The sequence below is a fragment of the Neoarius graeffei genome, chromosome 17, assembly GCF_027579695.1.
Source record: "Neoarius graeffei isolate fNeoGra1 chromosome 17, fNeoGra1.pri, whole genome shotgun sequence".
Classification (NCBI taxonomy): domain Eukaryota; kingdom Metazoa; phylum Chordata; class Actinopteri; order Siluriformes; family Ariidae; genus Neoarius; species Neoarius graeffei.
The window spans coordinates 50652099-50668940 of NC_083585.1; the positions used below are offsets into that span (position 1 = coordinate 50652099).

At 42.6% G+C, this 16842-nt stretch overlaps 1 protein-coding gene across 2 annotated transcripts in view; it reads left to right on the forward strand.

The window, feature by feature from the left end:
* The window catches only part of rxfp2b (relaxin family peptide receptor 2b), a 112232-nt gene that overhangs the window by 62233 nt on the left and 33157 nt on the right, over positions 1–16842 (forward strand). For both annotated transcript variants that reach the window (XM_060898184.1, XM_060898185.1), the window contains exons 10-13: positions 3040–3111; positions 4330–4401; positions 4494–4565; positions 11412–11483. In XM_060898184.1, the coding sequence (XP_060754167.1) occupies positions 3040–3111; positions 4330–4401; positions 4494–4565; positions 11412–11483 (288 nt within the window). The remainder of the gene's footprint in view (positions 1–3039; positions 3112–4329; positions 4402–4493; positions 4566–11411; positions 11484–16842) is intronic.

Genomic DNA, 16842 nt, shown 5'->3' on the forward strand with positions numbered 1-16842 from the left:
CTTCGAGAGACTAGTTCTTCAGCACACCAAGGACCACCTCCCCCCAGACTTCGACCCCTACCAGTTCGCATATCGTGCGAACAGATCCACAGAGAACGCCATCGCCGTAGCTCTACACTCTGTACTGAACCACCTGGATCAGCAGCAGAGCTATGTCCGCATACTCTTTGTGGATTACAGTTCTGTTTCAACACAATAATCCTGGACATCCTTATCAGTAAACTGGACACTCTCGGCCTCCCCCCTCTCACATGTGCCTGGATAAAGGACTTTCTTACCAACTGGCCCCAGACTGTGACACTTGGCCCCCACTTCTCCTCCACCCGCACGTTGAGCACCGGCTCTCCACAGGGCTGTGTGCTGAGCCCCCTCCTGTACTGCCTCTACACCCACGACTGTAGTCCGACCCCCAAACAACAACAACCTTATTGTCAAGTTTGCTGACAACACCACAGTGGTCGGACTCATCTCAAAGGGAGACGAGGCAGCCTACAGAGAGGAGGTCCTGAAGTTGGCAGCCTGGTGTTCAGAAAATAACCTCGCTCTGAACACCAAGAAAACCAAAGAGTTTATTGTTGACTTCAGGAAGCACAGCACCAACCTAGCCCCCCTCTACATCAACAACGAGTATGTGGAGAGGGTCCACACCTTCCAGTTTCTCCGCGTCCTCATCTCTGCTGACATCTCCTGGTCAGTAAGCATTACAGCAGTCATTAAGAAGGCTCAGCAGCGGCTACACTTCCTGAGAGTGCTCAGGAAGTACAACCTAAACTCCAACCTGCTGCTGACCTTCTCCCGCTCATCCATCGAGAGCCTACTGACATACTGTATTACAGTATGGTACAGTATGGCAGCTGCACTGCTGTAGACAGGGAGAGGCTCCAGAGGGTAGTTAAGGCAGCACAGAAGATCACTGGCTGCCCTCTCCCCTCCCTGATGGACATTTACACCTCCCGCTGCCTTAGCAGAGCTAAGAACATTATCAAGGACAACTCCCACCCTGGCTTTGCTCTGTTCAACCTGTTGCCCTCAGGGAGGTGCTACAGGTGCATCAGGGCAAAGACAAATCGATTCAAAAACAGCTTCTTTCCAAAAGCCATAACCACCCTGAACTCGGATATGCTCTGACTTTATAGTCTATTTATTTTAGTATGTGACTCTCTTCGTGCAATAATTTATAATGTGCAGTACTTTATAAGGTGACTCTCTCTGTGCAGTACTTTTATAATGTGCAATACCTCACTCCATAATGTGAAACACAACACATTCACCTCAGGACTGTGCACCTTACACACAACACATACACCTCAGGACTGTGCACCTTACACACAGCACATACACCTCAGGACTGTGCACCTTACACACAGCACATACACCTCAAGTCTGTGTACCTTACCTTACCTTGCAAAACTTCATATTTTATAATATGACTCTCTGTGCAATAATTTATAATGTGCAATACTTTATAATGTGACTCTCTCTATGAAATACTTTATAATGTGAAATGAGCAATACCTCACTCCATAATGTGTAACACAACACATACACCTCAGGACTGTGCACCTTACCCCCCCCTCTCTCTACATGCTGTTTGCGCTGTTATTGGAGATGCTTTAATCTCATTGTACATATGTATAGTGACAATAAAGGCATTCTATTCTATTTTATTCTATTCTATTCCAAAATTAAAATATATTAATGTAGACATAGCCTAAGAAGACAAATGGCAGCCTTAGCACTATCATCACAGTGGCTGGCTGCCAGTTAACCCCATGTAACATCAGGTCAGCTAAACTTACATTACAAGCAAGCTCATCTGTTAGCTATATTCAGGATAGGAATTATGGTGAATATGCTAAACATGGACAAAGTTCAGTACCTATCATTTCAACAATCTTATTTTCAATTTATTTATGTGATCCTCATGTCATGCGCACCTTCCATTCATGGAATTCTTGTACAAATTGGGATGCATGAAATTTTTCATCAGGTTAAATATATTGCCTCGTCTGCCATGTGACTTGAGGCACAGTTTGCACACAGGTGTAGAAGGAGAGGCCATCTCTCCATTATTACTTTACCTCAAAGTAATATTGCCGTATATTGCCGTATCTCGCAAAGAGAACCTTGTTTCTCAACAATTTTCACCAATCTAGTGTCACTAGTTAATTCAGTAGTTGCCGAATCCATTGCATCGTCCCAAACTTAGCTAGATAGCAAGGTGGTGTGGCCAGTGAGCTGCCAGCTTCGTCTTAAAAGGATGGTGAAAGAGCGAATTCTTAAAAGCGCGAAATGCAAAAAAGTGCCAAAATGCAGTAACGCTAATACCATAATTTATGAAATGATGATACTGTACTGTTTCAAATATCAAATTTACAAATAATATCTTGAAACTTGGTATATAGTTGGTATATGGGGCGGGGGATCTAGATGACTCTGTCTTCTTGTTGCTTTCAAAACAGTGATTCCCAAAAGTCAAATTTCTTTGATTAAATCTCAGGACAGTGGGGACAGTGGGGACAGTTTGCAAACAGTGAGAGCTCTTGTACACCTTTATGGATTCATCCTTCATTAATTTATGAAAGTACATTTACTATATCAGTTGAACTGTAACTCAACTTGATTTCCCCAAAACATATCACATGTAAACACTGGGTTGAAGAAGGTAGTAAAACGACATATGGTGCTGTACGCTTATCTCTATTGTGGATGTGTGTACAATGTTGAAACTGCGTGTTCTTGTTTACTGCTTATAATTTGCTGCACTGACTCATATCTCCTGTGTGAGAGAGATTGGGGATGATATAATGTTAGGTGTTTCCTAATTTACTGCTATTTTTGCCCCAAGTCAAACTTTTAATGAATGCACGATAAACACCCTTGATTTAAACGATCAGTTCTGAACAAAAATATTTGGATTTGAAATTTCATAAGTGATTTTTATGCCATATACATTGGTTTTACTGTTTGTTTGTTGTTGTTGTTTTTGGCTCTCGTCAGTTTTCTTGATCATTATTTTCTTTTCTTTTGCTTTGTAAGGGACTTTGAAGGGAACTGCATTCAGGTGCTGAACTACTCCATGCTGATGTCCTGTGATGAGCTCACTGTGCTGTGAGTAAGAGGAACAGAGAAACAGAAAAGTACTAGGCATCTAGATAAGGAATGGGAAACTTAAGGGGCTTTTCACAGAGCACTGCTGGTTATATGAGAGAGAGAGAGAAAGAGAGAATCATGATGTTTGCGTATTATATTCAGTGCAAAGTTGTATTTTTTAAAGATTATATTTATTTCTATGTGAAGAGTGTTATTAGTGTGAAGCGGGCATATTTGTACATGGAGCATAAGAAACTATAATAAAACTACTTTTTAATTTTTAAAAAAAGTGTGCATCCTTGCTCCTTTTGTGTGTTCCATTTGCAACCGAGGACACCTGGTGTTCATACTGAGAGAGAAAGAGAGAGAGAGAGAGAGAGAGATTGATTGATTGATTGATTGATATAGACATAGAGAGAGATGATTGATTGATTGATTGATTGATTGATTGATTGATTGATTGATTGATTGAGACAGAGAGAGACAGATGGAGAGAGAAATCTACAGAGAGACAGATGGGAGACAGATAGAGAAAGATTGAAATACACAGAGAGACAGATGAAGAAATATAGAGAGAGACAGATGGGAGAGAGAGACAGACATTGATTGATTGATTGATTGATTGATTGATTGATTGATTGATTGATTGATTGATTGATTGAGACAGAGAGAAAGAGAGAGACTGGAGACAGATGAGAGAGAGAGAGAAACAGATAGAAAATGATTTGATTGTTATAGACAGAGAGAGAGACAGACAGATAGACATTGATTGGTTGACAGAGAGAGATAGAGATGAAGAGAGAGAAATATATAAAGAGACAGACAGGAGACAGATGAGAGAAGGGGGGGTGCAGGAGGGTTGAGTGTAGACACACAAGTCCTGGTTTCAGCTGCACTCTCAGGCTATTCCCATCAGTTCCACTCAAGTAAGCATTAATGGCTTTTCCTCATCACAGTCAAGCAGACCGTGCTGTTCCATCAACAAAGTTGCACTTTAAGCAGAATGAATGAATGAATCAGCCCTAGTGTGTGATTTTTGGCATTTGTTAGTCGAGACTGCTTGTCTGTTTTGTTGTTGTTGTTGTTGTTGTTTGGGGGGTCTTTCTTTGCAAAGATGATCAGATGGTTCTAAAATGTGGGTATATTATTGCATATTATAGTTTATGTTCATACCACATTCATGTCATTGCCTTTCCTCTCAAGAAATTATCTTTCTGTCTCTGCTGTTCTTCCTAGATCACTGCGAGCAAACCACATTAAGAGGCTTCCGGAAAACACTTTCCAATCTCTACATGTGCTGGGAGAGCTGTGAGTGTGACTTCAATGTCTACTCCACAGAATGTTAGCTCTTATGTGATACATATTTATTAACAATCCTGATATTTCTGTGGCTTACACAGAGACCTTTCCAGTAACCAAATAAAAGAGCTGCCATTGACCATCTTCAAGGGTCTACAGTCTTTACAGATACTGTGAGTTTTCTTTCAGAACAAATGGAGTAGGTTAATTAGAGCTTTGTAACTATGTGTACTTTATATTCTCGAAAAGTTTCATCCAGTTGGTTGATTACTAATCTTAAAAAAGTTCTTATGATACACAACTGAAGAAATTTTCGCTTACTTATGACATTTCTATGTCTTTCTTAGCTGACATCTTGATCACATCTAATGCTTGGCATCTCTGGCCACCGCCGGATGGTGCGTGTGAACTAGAAATCAGCTGATCCCATGTATGACTGAGTTGATATGTCCCTACATCCCAATTCATACAGCAGTCTGTCTTCCGGATCCATACGGCCTCTTTTATCCATCTGGTCTGCCTGTGTGCCTCCCTACCGATCACCTTAACCCCCTCCCAGTCAATCACATGGTTTTCCCGCACAGCATGATCTTACCATGCTGAGCAGAGCATACACCAGGATTGGAAAGTCCTACGGTATTGCCACAGTCAACCGTCCCTTTAAAACCATTCGGAACATCCTTGTCCACCCTAAAGACAAAGTGGGGGATGAACAGAAGACGGAGGTGGTATACCAGTTTCCCTGTAAGAATTGCCCAAGTGTATACATTGGAGAAACAGGGAGGAAGCTAGGTCAGCGGCTTAAGGAACATAAAAAAGAGGTTGATACCTTCACTCAGGCCATACAGACAAGAGCTGCGAGGAATCGGGCTAGGACCATCACGCATAAGTCAGCTGTCACAGAGCATGCTGTTAGGGAAAACCATGTAATTGATTGGGAGGGGGTTAAGGTGATCGATAGGGAGGCACACAGGCAGACCAGATGGATAAAAGAGGCCGTATGGATCCGGAAGACAGACTGCTGTATGAATCGGGACGTGGGGACATACCAACTCAGCCATACATGGGATCAGCTGATTTCTAGGTCATGTGCACCATCCGGCAGTGGCCAGAGACGCCAAGCGTTAGATGTGATCAAGATGTCAGCTAAGAAAGACATAGAAATGTCATAAGTGAAAATTTCTTCAGTTGTATATAATAAGAACTTCTTTAAGAGGGGTGTATTTTATGTGTTTCATAACATCGAAGCATGTTTGTGAATATTCTGTGGCTATTCCATGTACCACTGGTAAAATTTGGAAAGATCCAATTATATTGGAGCTTCATACTTCAGAGAATATGGTAACGCACTGATCTGATTTTTCATGGTTTTGATGGTTCGATGTATGGACGTGTACCACCACAGGGAACCCGAGCATAAGTGCAATGCAACGTATCTCGTAAACACTTGACCACCAGACAATGAAATTTATATCTTTATTTACATTAGATAGATGGGTTTTTATCCAGTGCTTATTTTTAATTTGCTTTTTAAAAAAATCAAGTCAAGTCAAAGTCCCTCTCACACCAGAATCTGGTCTTCCTAGACAGTCTCCTGTCCCAGTACTAACCAACTCTTTAAGGCGTATGGGTGCGGTGCTGATCTCCGTTTTGATAGTCCTCAGCCTCTCACCTATACAGCTAGGGTTACAGTGGGGGGCTAGTCCTCTGGTAACCACAAGAGGTGGGTTTTTTTGCTTGTTTGTTTGTTTGTTTGTTTGTTTGTTAATAACATTGGATTACTTACTGACGTAACCGTGAGTTGGCCCAGTGGTAGTGTGTCTGCCTCTTGATCGTGAGTTCTACTCGTGGTTAGGTCATACCAAAGACCATTATAAAAATGGTACTGACTACCATCTGGCAAGGCACACTGCAATACAGATGCGAGTAGGGAGTCAAACTCTCGCAGTTACCAGAGGATTAGTCCCCCCAATGTAACCCTAGCTATATAACAGGTGAGAGGCCGAGGGCTGCTGAAACAGAGATCGGCACTGCACCCATGCACCTCAAAGACCTGAGTAGTACTGGGACAGGAGACTGCCCAAATACAGTTTTGTAGAATAATGTTTAGGGCGGCACGGTGGTGTAGTGATTAGCGTTGTCGCCTCACAGCAAGAAGGTCCGGGTCTGAGCTCCGTGGCTGGTGAGGGCCTTTCTGTGCGGTGTTTGCATGTTCTCCCCGTGTCCGTGTGGGTTTCCTTCGGGTGCTCCGGTTTCCCCCACAGTCCAAAGACATGCAGGTTAGGTTAACTGGTGACTCTAAATTGACCGTAGGTGTGAATGTGAGTGTGAATGGTTGTCTGTGTCTATGTGTCAGCCCTGTGATGACCTGGCGACTTGTCCAGGGTGTACCCCGCCTTTCGCCCGTAGTCAGCTGGGATAGGCTCTAGCTTGCCTGCGACCCTGTAGAACAGGATAAAGCGCCTAGAGATAATGAGATGAAATGAGAATAATGTTTACAGACTACACACTCAACATTACACACCTTCGTCCACTCAACCAAAGACCAACCAAACCTTTACAAGTTCACCAAATGTGCATCATTAGCCTCTGAGCTCAAAGTCTCGCACTAAACCACAGTTCAACCAATGCACTAAGCACAAACAAAGCACACTCAGTAAACAGCACATACAAATTTTACACTGTGCATGAATGACATATCAGGATGACAGACAGCAACACCTCTGACGGAGGCTCATGGTGAATATAAACACTGCACAAAGCATCTGTAGCATAACAAATACAGCTTCCTGGGCTGACAGCTCCGCCCCAAACATTAATCATAAGTGACAGCTCTGGCCACCACTCACAAACACATTTTACACTCATTTTACAGGTGCTCTGCTTTTACGCAGTGCCTATATATACAGTGGTGCTTAAAAGTTTGCAAACCCTTTAGAATTTTCTATATTTAGAATAGAATAGAATGCCTTTATTGTCACTATACCCATGTACAATGAGATTAAAAGCAACTCCAATAACAGTGCAAACAGCGTGTGTGGGGGAATAAATAAATAATAATTAATAAATAAATAAATAAATAAATAAATAAATAAAAGTGAGCGTGTAAGGTGCACAGTCCTGAGACGTATGTGTTGTGTTTCACATTATGGAGTGAGGTATTGCACATTATAAAGTATTGCACAGGGTGTAAGGTGCACAGTCCTGAGGCGCATGTGTTGTGTTTCACATTATGGAATGAGGTATTGCATATTATAAGTATTGCACAAGAGAGTCATATTATAAAGTATTGCACATTATAAATTATTTCACGAAGAGAGTCACATTATAAAATAAAGTATTGCACAGGGGGGTTAGACTATAAAGTCAGAGCATATTCGAGTTTAGGGTGGTTATGGCTTCTGGAAAGAAGCTGTTTTTGAATCTATTTGTTTTTGTCCTGATGCACCTGTAGCGGCTCCCTGAGGGCAACAGGTCAAACAGATCAAAGCCAGGGTGGGAGTTGTCCTTGATAATGTTCTTAGCTCTGCTAAGGCAGCGGGAGGTGTAAATGTCCATCAGGGAGGGGAGAGGGCAGCCAATGATCTTCTGTGCTGCCTTTACTACTCTCTGGAGCCTCTCCCTGTCTGCAGCAGTGCAGCTGCCGTACCATACTGTGATACAGTACATCAGCAGGCTCTCGATGGATGAGCAGTAGAAGGTCAACAGCAGGTTGAAGCTCAGGCTGTGCTTCCTGAGGACTCTCAGGAAATGTAGCTGTTGCTGAGCCTTCTTAATGACTGCTGTAATATTCTCTGACCAGAAGATGTCGGCGGAGATGAGGACGCCGAGGAACTGGAAGGTGTGGACCCTCTCCACATACTCGTTGTTTATGTAAAGGGGGGCTAGGTCGGTGCTGTGCTTCCTGAAGTCAACAAGTCAAAGTCAGCGAGGTTATTCGCTGAACACCAGGCTGCCAACTTCAGGACCTCCTCTCTGTAGGCTGCCTCGTCTCCCTTTGAGATGAGTCCGACCACTGTGGTGTCATCAGCAAACTTGATGATAAGGTTGTTGTTGTTGGTCGAACTACAGTCGTGGGTGTAGAGGCAGTATAGGAGGGGGCTCAACACACAGCCCAGTGGAGAGCCGGTGCTTAACGTGCGGGTGGAGGAGAAGTGGGGGCCAAGTGTCACAGTCTGGGGCCGGTTGGTAAGAAAGTCCTTTATCCAGGCACATGTGAGAGGGAGGAGGCCGAGAGTGTCCAGTTTACTGATAAGGATGTCCGGGATTATTGTGTTGAAAGCTGAACTATAATCCACAAAGAGTATGCGGGCGTAGCTCTGCTGCTGCTCCAGGTGGTTCAGCGCAGAGTGGAGAGCTATGGCGATAGCGTCCTCTGTGGATCTATTCGCATGATATGCGAACTGGTAGGGGTCGAAGTCTGGGGGGGAGGTGGTCCTTGATGTGCTGAAGAACTAGTCTCTCGAAGCACTTCATGATTACCGGGGTGAGGGCCACAGGACGGTAATCATTCAGGCTGGTGACGGGAGACTTCTTCGGCATAGATCATATTTCTGCATAAATATGATCTAAAACATCATCAGATTTTCACACAAGTCCTAAAAGTAGATAAAGAGAACCCAGTTAAACAAATGAGACAAAAATATTATACTTGGTCATTTATTTATTGAGGAAAATGATCCAATATTACATATCTATGAGTGGGAAAAGTATGTGAACCTTTGCTTTCAGTATCTGGTGTGACCCCCTTGTGCAGCAATAACTGCAACTAAACGTTTCCAGTAACTGTTGATCAGTTCTGCACACCAGCTTGGAGGAATTTTAGCCCATTCCTCCATACAGAACAGCTTCAACTCTGGGATGTTGATGGTTTCCTCTCATGAACTGCTTGCTTCACGTCCTTCCACAACATTTTGATTGGATTAAGGTCAGGACTTTGACTTGGCCATTCCAAAACATTCACTTTATTCTTCTTTAACCATTCTTTGGTAGAATGACTTGTGTATTTAGGGTCATTGTCTTGCTGCATGACCCACCTTCTCTTGAGATTCAGTTCATGGACAGATGTCCTGAAATTTTCCTTTAGAATTCGCTGGTATAATTCAGAATTCATTGGTCCATCAATGATGGCAAGCCGTCCTGGCCCAGATGAAGTAAAACAGGCCCAAACCATGATAATGATACTACCACCACCATGTTTCACAGATGGGATAAGGTTCTTATGCTAGAATGCAGTGTTTTCCTTTCTCCAAACATAATGCTTCTCATTTAAACCAAAAATTCTATTTTGGTCTCATCCGTTCACAAAACATTTTTCCAATAGCCTTCTGGCTTGTCCACGTGATCTTTAGCAAACTGCAGACGAGCAGCAATGTTCTTTTTGGAGAGCAGTGGCTTTCTCCTTGCAACCCTGCCATGCACACCATTGTTGTTCAGTGTTCTCCTGATGGTGAACTCATGAACATTAACATTAGCCAATGTGAGAAAGGCCTTCAGTTGCTTATGCCGCTTTTCCACTACCAACGCGGCTGAGTTGGGCTGAGCCATGCCGTGCTGAGTTGGGCTGAGTCGAGCTGAGCGGGGCTATTGGAGTTGCATTTCGACTACAACCGCGCTGAACCGTGCTGGCTGGAAGTGGGTGGACACATTGGGTGGAGTTAGCGAAAGTGGGTGGACGTCACGTGATGTCGTTAAGCGGCGCAAACGATGACATCAGTGATCTTTTAAGCGGTAGTCTCACGATCCGGATAGTAAACAATAAACATGGAGGACATGGAGTCGTTAGTGTTGCTGGTCTTGGTTCTGTGGCTTGTTGTCACCAACAACGCCAACAGATACTGGCAAGAGCGTATAGATGAGGCGAGGCGCATAAGGCTTCAGAAATTCTCGTAATTCGTAATTATTCTTCTTCCGGGTTTGCGGTGTTTACAGATCCCAGCGTGCTCGCGGGGCGTGTGTGGGCATGTGAGGACACTCCTCCTCACCAATCAGTGCACAGGGGAGTGTCTGCTCACGCCCCCAGCCTCACTCAGCTCGGTTTGGCTCGCTTCAGCCCCACTCCAAAACCGTGCGAGTTTTGGATGCTAAGCAGGGCTGAAGCGAGCTGAGTCGTGCTGTTCTGAGGTAGTCGAAACGCGAGCCGTGTCAGGCTGAAGTGAGCTGAAGCGAGCTGAAGTGAGCTGAAAAAGGGTAGTGGAAAAGGGCCATTAGAAGTTACCCTGGGGTCCTTTGTGACCTTGCCGACTATTACACACCTTGCTCTTGGAGTGAGCTTTGTTGGTTGACCACTCCTGGGGAGGGTAACAATGGTCTTGAATTTCCTCCATTTGTACACAATCTGTCTGACTGTGGATTGGTGGAGTCCAAACTCTTTAGAGGTGGTTTTGTAACCTTTTCCAACCTGATGAGGATCAACAACACTTTTTCTGAGGTCCTCAGAAATCTCCTTTGTTCGTGCCATGATACACTTCCACAAACATGTGTTGTGAAGATCAGACTTTGATAGATCCCTGTTCTTTAAATAAAACAGGGTGCCCACTCACACCTGATTGTCATCCCATTGATTGAAAACATCTGACTCTAATTTCACCTTCAAATGAATTGCTAATCCTAGAGGTTCACATACTTTTGCCACTCACAGATATGTAATATTGGATAATTTTCCTCAATAAATAAGTGACTAAGTATAATATTTTGTTCTCATTTGTTTAACTGGGTTCTCTTTATTTACTTTTATGACTTGTGTGAGAATCTGATGATGTTTTAGGTCATATTTATGCAGAAATATAGAAAATTATAAAGGGTTCGCAAACTTTCAAGCACCACTCTGTGTCTGTGTGTGTGTGTATATATATATAATCGTTTATTGTACATTAAGGGGATAGTGTTGTATCTTTGAGGGAACGTTTACTTTTTTAGGGACTTTGGGGATACAGTTATGGACAGTGCCATGTCTTGTTTTCTGGATTTTATATTACATTTTATACCTTGTCATCCACTGTGTATTAAATTGTTGGCAGGAACCTTTCCCAAAACCCGCTGAGCCAAATCTACCTGAGTCAGTTTGATCCTCTCACGCAACTCCAGTCACTGTGAGTAAAGGACCAGTATTTTTACAAACCATACAATTTAGACCTTATAATTTATGTGTTTTTATATCACTCTTAAAGCTATACTGCTTTTCAGATTTTTCAAGTGTAGGTCATAAAAATAATTTTCCCTGACACCCAATTATTTTTGTTTAGTGCATCGAAAGCTACTGAATTCAAATCACCGATTTCTAATTTTATTTGGTGTTTTTTAAATAGAACAATTAATGAATTTAGGGTCATGTGCCCCTAAATTCTCTGCTGTTTTTTCCTGCTTCACCATGACCCAATTCAAGATACTATGTCATGCATCATGTGGTTGGCTTTCCCCTTTCACGCAAGGCATTGCGGGATACAAATTTGAAACAGGAGAGAAAAATGGAGGACGTGAGTGTACAAATGAAACGTGAAAGACCGACTACAGTAACGGAAAGCGAGAAGAAAAGACGTTATGTTGCGAAGGAAAGGAAACACAGGACCAAACTAATAAATATCAGCGGTCAGCGAGCACCTCAGTGTGATCAGCTGTTTGTTTAGCGACAGAATGATGGAACTGTCAGTGCACGGTCAAAGGTAAACCTGTACGGTAGATGGCAGGAATGCAAAACTGTGGATGCCAGCTGCCGTAAAACCCAAAAGAAGAAGAAGGTGGTAAACCTGCGCATGCGCACATGGACTTCCTCTGTCTGCATGACTGCGCGAAGCAAGCAATTTCATGCACATTATTTGCTTTAATCCCCTCAAATTAAATAACTTCCCAGCCACAGAATGGCCTGATATTTTGTGAGATATTACAGAAATAAACATCTATCACAATGACCAAATTTCAGAGGGAACTAAATTTCACCGATTTTATGAAATCGAAAGGCTGTCTAGTTTTAAAGGTACTGATTGCAAAGTTGAATTGTGGGCAAAAGTGTTCTATTTATATTGCTGTTGGAGTTTTGATATGTTTCACATTGATTTTAAGTTGATTTGAGTTGAAATTGAGGTGTTGCGCTGCTGCACACACCATGTATCCTATGTGTAAATATTTTGTCGAGATAAAAAGCATCCCACATTTTAGGATTCTGCAGATTGCTGAAGCAAGTGAGCAACAATATCATATGACCACCGTGGGGTGTTTGACCCACTTTTAACCAAAACAAGTCAGCATGGGCAAATATGGCGGACTCTGCTCTCCTGCCAACTAAAAGACAACGGAAAATAAAAAGAATATATGAAAGCGAATCAGCTAGAAATCACTCCTGAAAAGCAGTAGATTCCAAAAGGTTGTCTGTAAGAATTTTCGTGAACCAATTGCTGGAATCGACTGAAGGATGAAACTGGCGCGAAATCTGATGAAGAATTTACAACATTTGTCTTGGATTGGTGAGTCTGAGTATAACGTTACACACCTAATGTTTTGATCTTACAGAGAAAGAAACGATAACACCAAAGCAGTAACAGAGAAAAGATATAGTCGTCTTTTGTTTCATGGATCTATTCGCTAATGTCTACCACAAACTACATCCCTGTGACTCAAAGCTCTCCAAGGTCGATGCAGAGTCACGATGTTTTCCACGCATCGCCATTTTGGTGGAAGACAGTTCCATAATCATGGTAATTAGTTAAAGCTCCTCGCATTCAGCTGTTTCTGTCGGGCCATTCTGTTTCTCTCCAAGAGGTAGGAAAACGGTCCCAAAATGGAGAAACGCGACCCTCAAGACATCAAGATGATCACATCTTGTCTGCATGGTATTGTTCTTGTGGGACATAGGAAAATGCCATGCACTATAAAAAAAATAAATAAATAAAATTTCAGATGACTTTGCAGTCAGGACCTTTAATTTCTTGAATTTGACTGATTCAAGTTGTCTTTTGTCTTTAGTATTTGCAAAATGCAGTAATATGTTTCTTTTTTTTTTACTTTAATTGGAAAGACTAATTGTCTAGTTTATGCTCATAATAAATTTTATACTGTATGTTATTTCCAAGATGGTACGTAAGCAGGACATTGCTTTAATGGAATTCATCTGACACATATCCAGTATCTAATGGGTGGGAATTCATTTAAATGTATTCATAACTCCTAAAATGTCAACTGATAGACTTCCATAACGGCTATTACAGTCATGTGATAGATTGACTGACTGTGGTGTAAGTCAAAATAATGACTAAAATAAAACATGAAATAACAAGATATTACATAGAAATTATGCATTCTTAAATCAAATCAAAGTAATTTGAGATTAAGTTGAAATAAAGGCAATGTTTTGAAACATCAACTAATTAATTCAGAAAATGAAACATTATTTCGAAATCTCGACCTTGCACTTCAACATTATTTTTGTCCGTACTTACAGAAGGCCTTCTGTATGATATTAACTGGTCAAATTCAGCAGTGTTTTGAGTTTGGACTACATCTAGATACTGAATAGTTATTTCTTCTTACTTTTTCAATGCGAATACTATAAAAACGAGGTTTTTTTTTTCAGACGTGCCATTTTGTTATGAGATGGACCACTCCAGCTCAAGGGCTGTAATCTTATAAAAGAAAACCAAATGAAAATTACACTCTGTGCCAGTACCACTCTTGCTCAAGGGCTGTGATCTTATAAAAGAAAACCAATTGAAAAATACACTCTGTGCCAGTCTGTCCCAGAGCACACTGAAGCTCAGAAATGCTGAAAATGCTGTCAGATGTGTCCAAGATGGCATGTGTCCAAGATGGCGTCGCGGATGGTTGCCTCGGTACTTCGCTCTCTCGTACTTTCTATGTTTTTGTGTATTTATTGTGTTTTTTGCGCTCCTTCACTGGTCACATACTCCAGAGAAGAACTTATAAACATTGGAATAACCACCAGGAAAGTTTTTTCATCTGTTTTCATTGATCCGGAAAGTTTTCCAGAGCTACTTGTTGGAGGAGCAGCATCTCTCTATAGATTACGCCGAGGACACCGGAGACACCGGGAGAAGTGAGCCGGCGTGCTTGTCAGGCTGAGGCAGCGAGGGTTTCGCACTGCGCTCCCGTCTATTCACCTGGCTAACGTCCGCTCTCTGGCCAATAAGATGGACGAACTGCTGCTCCTCAACTCAATTAACACGGATTTTAACAGATCTGCTGCCTTGTGCTTCACTGAAACCTGGCTCAGTGAGCACATCCCGGACTCTTCTCTCCACCTGCCTGGATTTCACCTGCACCAAGCGGACCGCGAAACGGAGCTCACGGGGAAAACGAGGGGAGGCGGAATCTGCTTCTACATTAACGAAGGTTGGTGTATTGATGTCAAAGTTCTAAACAAATCATGCAGTCCTCATCTGGAGACATTATTCATAAACTGCAAACCGTTTTATGCTCCGCGAGAGTTTTCCTCGTTTATTCTGGATGGAGTTTACATCCCCCCTCAGGCTTGTGTTACTGAGGCGTTACAACACCTGGCTGACCAGATAAACAATGTGGAGAAAAAACACCTGGACTCTTTGCTCATTGTTTTGGGGGACTTTAACAGAGCAAACCTCAGCCACGAACTGCCAAAATATAAACAGCACATTAAGTGTCCCACCAGGGACTCTAACACTCTGGACCATTGTTACACTGTTTTAAAGGACTCATACCACTCTGTCCCCTGTGCAGCCTTGGGACTATCTGATCTCTGCATGGTTCATATTATCCCGACCTACAGGAAGAAGTTGAAATCTGCTAAGCCTGTAGTTAAGATGGTGAGGAGATGGTCTGATGACGCCAAAGTGGAACTACAAGCCTGCTTTGACTGCACTGATTGGAGTGTTTTTGAGGCTGCAGCCTCAGACCTGCATGAACTGACTGATACTGTGACATCTTACATCAGTTTTTGTGAGGATATGTGTGTGCCTACCAAAACCTTCCGCATATACAACAACAATAAACCCTGGTTCACTGCAAAACTCAGGCAGCTTCGCCAGAACAAAGAAGAGGCCTACAAAAGTGGAGACAGGAGTTCTGTATAATCAGACCAGAAACACACTGACAATGGAGGTGAAAGCAGCTAAGAGGAGCTATGCTGATAAGATTAAAAACAGCCTTTCAGCAAACGATCCGACGTCAGTGTGGAGAAGCCTGCAGAACATTACTAACTATAGGAGACCATCCGCCAACACTGCAGTGAACCATCAACTGGCTGACGAGCTGAATGTGTTTTACTGCAGATTTGACACATTCACACCTCTCCCCCCTTCAGTCATTAAAGACCCATTTACACCCCCTGCCATTCTGCCACCCCCTGCCTCTGACCCCCCACCAGCACTCAAGATCTGTGAAGAGGATGTCTGTCAGCAGGGCCGTAACTACCATTGAGGACACCGAGGTCATGTCCTCGGCATTTTTTTCCCACGGTATTTTTTTTTTCACTCAGAAATGTGAAATTAATATATGATGAAAATCGTTCTGACTTTGATCGGTGGAAAATTCTAAATTCAGCTTGCATCCCCCTGTTCTCATTTGTTTGTCTAAAAATAAAGTCCACATAATCATTTTTAAACGAAGCTGAAATATCCGACATTGGAAACATTTCATATCAGGCAGCCTCGCGATAGTCAGCTAAGCACCACGGGATATACAAGAGCTGAGAAGTGTTCTCATCAAGGTCCGGCTCCGCAGCCAGTCAGTTTGTCAATTAGTCGTGGAATCTGAAAATTGACATAAGATGAAGAAGTCTACTACACTAAAACAAACCAAACTCAGCTCTGGAAAGTCAACAAGTGAGAGAAAAAGAAAGAGGGAAGAAGGAGAGTTAATTTTGCCAGTCACTGACAGTTATGTGCCGGAATGCTTATGATCATTAACAGTGCAATTTTAATTAGCATTTCAAGCAACAACAGTCGAAGCCACTTAGCTAGATAGGATTTTCGTTTTCCAGGCGGCACAAACTCTTTTATTCTCTCTCTCGATTTGATTTGGTGCGTTTCAGATCAGAAAAGGCTGGACAGTCGTGACCTGTTGTTTATGAAGTTATCGGGTACTGACGAGACTTGAGCTATTTTGCTAACTTACCAGACTATAGGCTAACGTGAACACAAGACACTATTGTTTTGATCATTGGTTGTATTTTCGAACGGAAATGAAAACGGGTAGCAAACTTATGTTCACATTTTATTTACAACATGATGTACCGCCTCTGACTGCTTTCTGTCAATCATGAAGAGCCCAGCCGCGTTCACAGCTCCTCCTCCGATCACCAGCTGGAGATGAGCCTCCTCTCGGGAAGTCTTGTCCCGCCCCTCTTATTGACTCCCATCTCCAGTGAGGCTCAGTCTCCGAATGTGGCGTTTTAGTCGGTTTTGTCCAATAACCGTCTAGTATTTTGCTATTGAAAAGGGCAGATATTTTTTAAAAAGCAATTGA